The sequence below is a fragment of the Mus musculus genome, chromosome 7, assembly GCF_000001635.26.
Source record: "Mus musculus strain C57BL/6J chromosome 7, GRCm38.p6 C57BL/6J".
Classification (NCBI taxonomy): domain Eukaryota; kingdom Metazoa; phylum Chordata; class Mammalia; order Rodentia; family Muridae; genus Mus; species Mus musculus.
This window is the reverse complement of record NC_000073.6, coordinates 107,989,006-107,994,657: the sequence shown is the minus strand read 5'-3', so window position 1 is coordinate 107,994,657 and position 5,652 is coordinate 107,989,006. Positions and strand designations below refer to the sequence as shown.

Genomic DNA, 5,652 nt, shown 5'->3' with positions numbered 1-5,652 from the left:
ATGTATTCATTTATACTGAAATTGAATACCTTCATTTACCAAATGAATAATCAATGTAGAGAACAGATAGCCTTACATGCTTCAGTAGAGTTGATATGCTAGGATAGTAGTTCCTGATGAACATTCAAACAAATTGAAACTGAAACTGAACACTAGATTTGATGGACAGAACAGGAAGTATAAAAAGATTAGTTTCATTCATTCTTCATTTTACTAAAGAGGAATGAAATTATTCCAGAAATTATAAGATATATTAAGCCATTTTTAGGTATGTTGGCCCTCTTCCAATCTTATAGTACAACTATTTAAGCACAAGCAATCCATTAGCCAGTAAGGGAGGAGCCAAGTATATGAAATATTTGAATCATTTGCACTAGTTGCAACCTTCTTTAAATGCACTGAGGCTTCACATTGTCTGTCATCATTTCTACTGCTCTTTAGAGTAGCTCCAGAAGGCCACACATCTGAATATGCTTTATTTTATTGTACTCAGTAGTTTTCTGGTCACACAATTGATTATGTTCTATAACATAAAGCCATCAGGATATTTTTCTTCACTTCCAGGATGGCCCTCTGAAGGGCCTTGCTGTGGATATTAACATGACACTTTAAGTCAGATCCTGCTTGCCTCAGTTGTATTCACAAACAATATTGAGGGATACACATATTTTGACCACAGGGACTTTGGGTTTAATTCTTATTTTTTTTCTCTCCCTTCCACCCACCCCCTGGGCTTAATTCTTGAGCAACTTGAGTACTATTTCTTAAAGAAAATGCTATTCTACAATTCTAAGAAAGGTGTCTACTCTTTGATCTATATTTGCTCTTATTTAAATCATATGTGTAAATGTGCAAACATTTCTGGGTAAAGAAATATAGGACTTCGAAATAGTATATGGATTATCTTAGATAAGCCAATGGCTTGTTTTCTTGCCAGCATGATACCTGCTATTAATAATCATGAAGATCAAGTTAAACAGGCATATTTCAAAAAATATTGACAAAATAACCCTTGGAGGTCTGATTCCCTCTTTTGTGCAAGGTGGTAACTGGAGAAAAATGAAACTTGACATGTTCACAGAGATTTTCTTTCTGACAAGAGGTTTAATCTCCATGAATGGGAGAAGCAATGCCCTCCTAATCCTCAGAGAATACCTACAAAGTTTTCATTTTCACTGTGTAGATGAAATAATAAATTTCTATAATTTATTTAATTGTCTGGATTTTTATATCCATTTCAATATAATAAATATTATGATGTCACAAGTTTTAAGGCTGAGATAACATCATAATTTTTATATCTATTTATAAAAATCATTTATATCTATTAGTTTTCATTTGTTCTGTGTTTTCCTCTAACAAGTATGTACTCTAGTTTCCATTACTAAATCATAAATATTTTTCTTTCCCTTAGTTATTAAAATAGTAACTCCAAATTCTGATATCTCTAGCTCTACTGCCCCGGGTAATCAGATTCTAAATCTTGCACTAAAAGGAAATAAACACTAACTTAAGTCTGTTCTCTGGAGTTCCCATATGAAAGCCATTTTCACCTTAGCTTTTTCAGGCTCATGATGAGGTGATGAATGTCTCAGGCAAAAAGATACTTTCTACAATAAAATTGTGCACTGTAACCTGTAGCATCATCTTTGGGTTATTATATCAGATGTTATAATATTGGGGTTGTTAAATCCTAATTTCTTCATAGACCCAGATTCATGACTGATGTGGAAGCATTAATCAAAATACTTTGATTATAAAATGGTCTTCTATATTGTTACATGTACTGTTATGGCAGAAGTCTGAGTGTAATGTGTATTTAAACATGTCTGAAATGCCAGCATTTGTACAAGTGTGATATCAATACTTTATTTTACTGAAAGTGGGGATCAGAGCACTTTCCCCAGGTAAACATGGTTACGGTGTACATAAACTAGACATTCTTCATAAAACAAACTTCCCTAGGATTAAGGGGATGTACTAAGGCTTCATTTTCTTGTACAAATCTTGGGTATCATAACAGTGCTCACAACATTAGATTTGGAATCACATATTATAGGTCAAATGTATGAAAACAGGACCAGAGGAATTGAATCAACACTTTTATTTCATGGAACATAGAATCAGAGAGAATAGCTCTACATCACTCTGGAGAAACTGCCTGATTTCTCCAAGGCTTGATATCCATCTCTGTAAATTGAGAGCAATTTAAAATGACAGGATGTGAGCCTAGCCTTTAACGGCTGAGACAAAAACACCCATGGAAAGAGTTACAAAGTTTAGAGCTGAGACAAAAGGATGGACCATCTAGAGACTGCCATATCCAGGGATCCACCCCATAATCAGCTTCCAAACGCTGACACCATTGCATACACTAGTAAGATTTTATCCAAAGGACCCAGATGTAGCTGTCTCTTGTGAGACTATGCCGGGGCCTAGCAAACACAGAAGTGGATGCTCACAGTCAGCTATTGGATGGATCACAGGGCTCCCAATGGAGGAGCTAGAGAAAGTACCCAAGGAGCTAAGGGGATCTGCAACCCTATAGGTGGAACAACATTATGAACTAACCTGTACCCCGGAGCTCTTGACTCTATGTATCAAAAGATGGCCTAGTCGGCCATCACTGGAAAGAGAGGCCCATTGGACATGCAAACTGTATATGCCCCAGTACAGGGGAATGCCAGGGCCAAAAAAAATGGGAATGGGTGGGTAGGGAAGTCGGGGGGAGGGTATGGGGGACTTTTGGAATAGCATTGGAAATGTAATTGAGGAAAATATGTAATAAAAAATATTTAAAAAATAATAATAAAATAAAATATTAAAAAATCTTTAATTTGAATCTAAAAAAGTAAAATAAAATAAAATGACAGGATGATGAACTTATTGTACAATCTAAATGTAAAGCCAAAGACTATTGGTTTCTTAGTCTCTGAATTTCACTATTAATCTTATATCTCTATTTCTCCATGACTTTATGGTAGATCAAATTTATTTTTCACCGTCCAGACAGTCTTTTTGTAAATTAAGAAATAACAATGACATATTATTTGTTTATTTTTCAAAAATAAATGGGTTCCATAGGCAATTGATTTATAACATGTTCATAAAATTGAAAGATTAAACTATTGTTTCTTTCATAAACAAAATAAATAAAACATCTTGACATATTGAGGAATTTTGTAATAGTAGTAATTATTCTTGTGTTAGTATAACTTGATACCAAGATGTCTTCTTACTATATTCAAGTGTATAAAGGGAAAGCTGATGAAAAGGAATAGGAGTTTAACTAACACAAACAGTTGAGCAGCACTTACTAGGTACTAACAGTGGTATGCATACGTAAAATGCTTACACTCTATGGAAATATTCTGATGATGGCCTTCCTGAGAGCCTCTTTTACATCTCTGTTTCTCAGACTGTAGATGAGGGGGTTGAGCATGGGGATCACCACTGTGTAGAATACAGACAGTATCTTGTTCTGTGCAGTAGAGTAGTTTGATTTGGGCATCACATAAATGAAGGTAATGGTTCCATAGTAGAGAGTGACTGCAGTGAGGTGGGAGGTGCAGGTGGAGAAGGCCTTGTGGCGACCCTCGGTGGAGCGCATATTCAGGATGGTGATGAGAATGTAGGTGTAGGAGACAGCTATGACAAACACTGTGATCACAATGATGGATCCAGCAGAGATAGAAGGAATAATTCCAATAATGGAGACATCTGAGCAAGAAAGTTTCAGCACAGCAGGGAAGTCACAGAAAAAGTGGTCTATCTGATTTGGTCCACAGAAGGACAGAATCAACAGACAACTAGTAAATGTCCCTGAATTCACACAGCCACCTACATATGAAGCTCCAACTAAAAGGAAGCAGATCCTGGGAGACATATGTGTTGAATAGAGCAGGGGAGAGCAGATGGCCACATAGCGGTCGTAGGCCATGACAGCTAGGAGGAAGCACTCAACTGTCCCAAATGTCACTGCAATGCAGAATTGGGCTACACAAGCAGCCACAGAGAGTGTTACTGTATGTCCAAGGAATCCTGTAAGCATTATAGGTGTGATTGATGTGGAAAACCCAATGTCTACAAGAGCTAGATGGCTAAGGAACAGATACATGGGAGTGTGGAGTTGGGGGCAGCTCCTTATTAAACTGATGATGCTGAAATTTCCCACTAAAGTAACAGTATATATTCCTAGAAATATCATAAATAGGATGACACGTAGTGTGGAATTCTCTGTTAACCCCAAAAGGATGAATTCTTTCACAGTGGTGTGGTTTTGAGCCTCCATCTCAGGTGTGAAATGTCCCTGATGAAGATAATGAGAAAATTTTTTTGTTTACTATTTTTTCAATACTTTTTATATTTTTCTTTTTTATCACATATTAATCCCATCCTTTTACCAAAATTATAAATATCTGCCTTTTTAAGATTTAAAGATTGTGTTCCTTCTTTAAATAGAATGTGAATAATGTTCTCACCCTTCTCTTTCCATTACCTTTCTCTATTTATGCAGTACTTATACAAAGTTTCCTGAAATCTTGACTTCAGAGATCTTTCCCTCAAGGTGGAGGTCCATAATTTCAATGATCTCTTGAGATTCTCCTCATGCACACATCAATTAAGAATCCTCTAACCACTTTAAATTTTGTCATTCCACAGTCTTCTTCAAAATCTCCACCAATATTTGATATTCTTTCTATGTATGTTTTTGTGTGTGGTTCTTTTGCCCACATGCATGTTTATATACCAGATGTATGTCCTGTGCCTGGGGAGATCAGAAGATGTCATTAGATTTCCTGGAAGTGGAATTATGGCCAGCTGTGAGCCACCATGTCAGTGCTAGTATAATCTGTTTCTGCTGCAAGGACAGCCAGTGCTATTAACTGCTGAGCCATCTCTCCAAGGCCCCTCTCCAGTCATCTCATTCATTCACAACGTCATGTCTACTACTTGGCCACCTTCCTGGTCATCTTCCTCACATTGTACTCCATCCAGTAAAATCCTATCGCTTTGTCTAATTTGTTTCCAGTTCTTTTTTCATCTCCTTTTCCATTCTCTGTGTAACCACTTAGCTAAAATACCTGATCACTTTTATTCTGTATTCTGTCTGCTTATTTACCTTCTAACTCACATTGATTTCTTCTTACAGTTTATCATACTATGACATAATGTCATAATTCCAATAAAAACAGGATAATGCCAAAATTTAATTCTTTTTTGGGTTTTCATGACAAATTATAACCTCATTGGTATAACACTCACTATTCTTTCTGACTTCTCCCTGTATCTAACTATGTTTCTCAACATATTTCCATGCAGTTCTCAAACTAACCAGATGTCCACAATTGTCCCTGGTGCCTTAGCCTCCATTATTATTCTCTTTACACAGCCTTCTCTGACTCAGCAGGATGGATCTGGTTCAGTTCCTTTTTGTTGCAGGCATCTGCTTCTACAGATAGCTGATGTGTACACTGGGTTATTGACTTCTTTGCCTTTCATTCCCATCAAAATGTACATGTTCCCATCGATAACGTTTATCTCTTTGTCTTAAAAACACTAAGAATTTGGGCAGAAACGTGCTAAAAAAATTTGAGTATGTGCATAATTAATGTTGTAACTAGATTCTGGAAAACCAAGCATGCATATAAT

General features: G+C 36.3%; 1 protein-coding gene across 1 annotated transcript; it reads right to left on the bottom strand.

The window, feature by feature from the left end:
- Positions 1 to 3,358: 3,358 nt before the first annotated feature.
- Olfr477 (olfactory receptor 477) lies at positions 3,359 to 4,291 on the bottom strand. The gene has a single exon (NM_146926.1). It carries the CDS (start codon positions 4,289 to 4,291, stop codon positions 3,359 to 3,361), a length of 933 nt encoding a protein of 310 aa, NP_667137.1.
- Between the last annotated feature and the right edge of the window lie 1,361 nt (positions 4,292 to 5,652).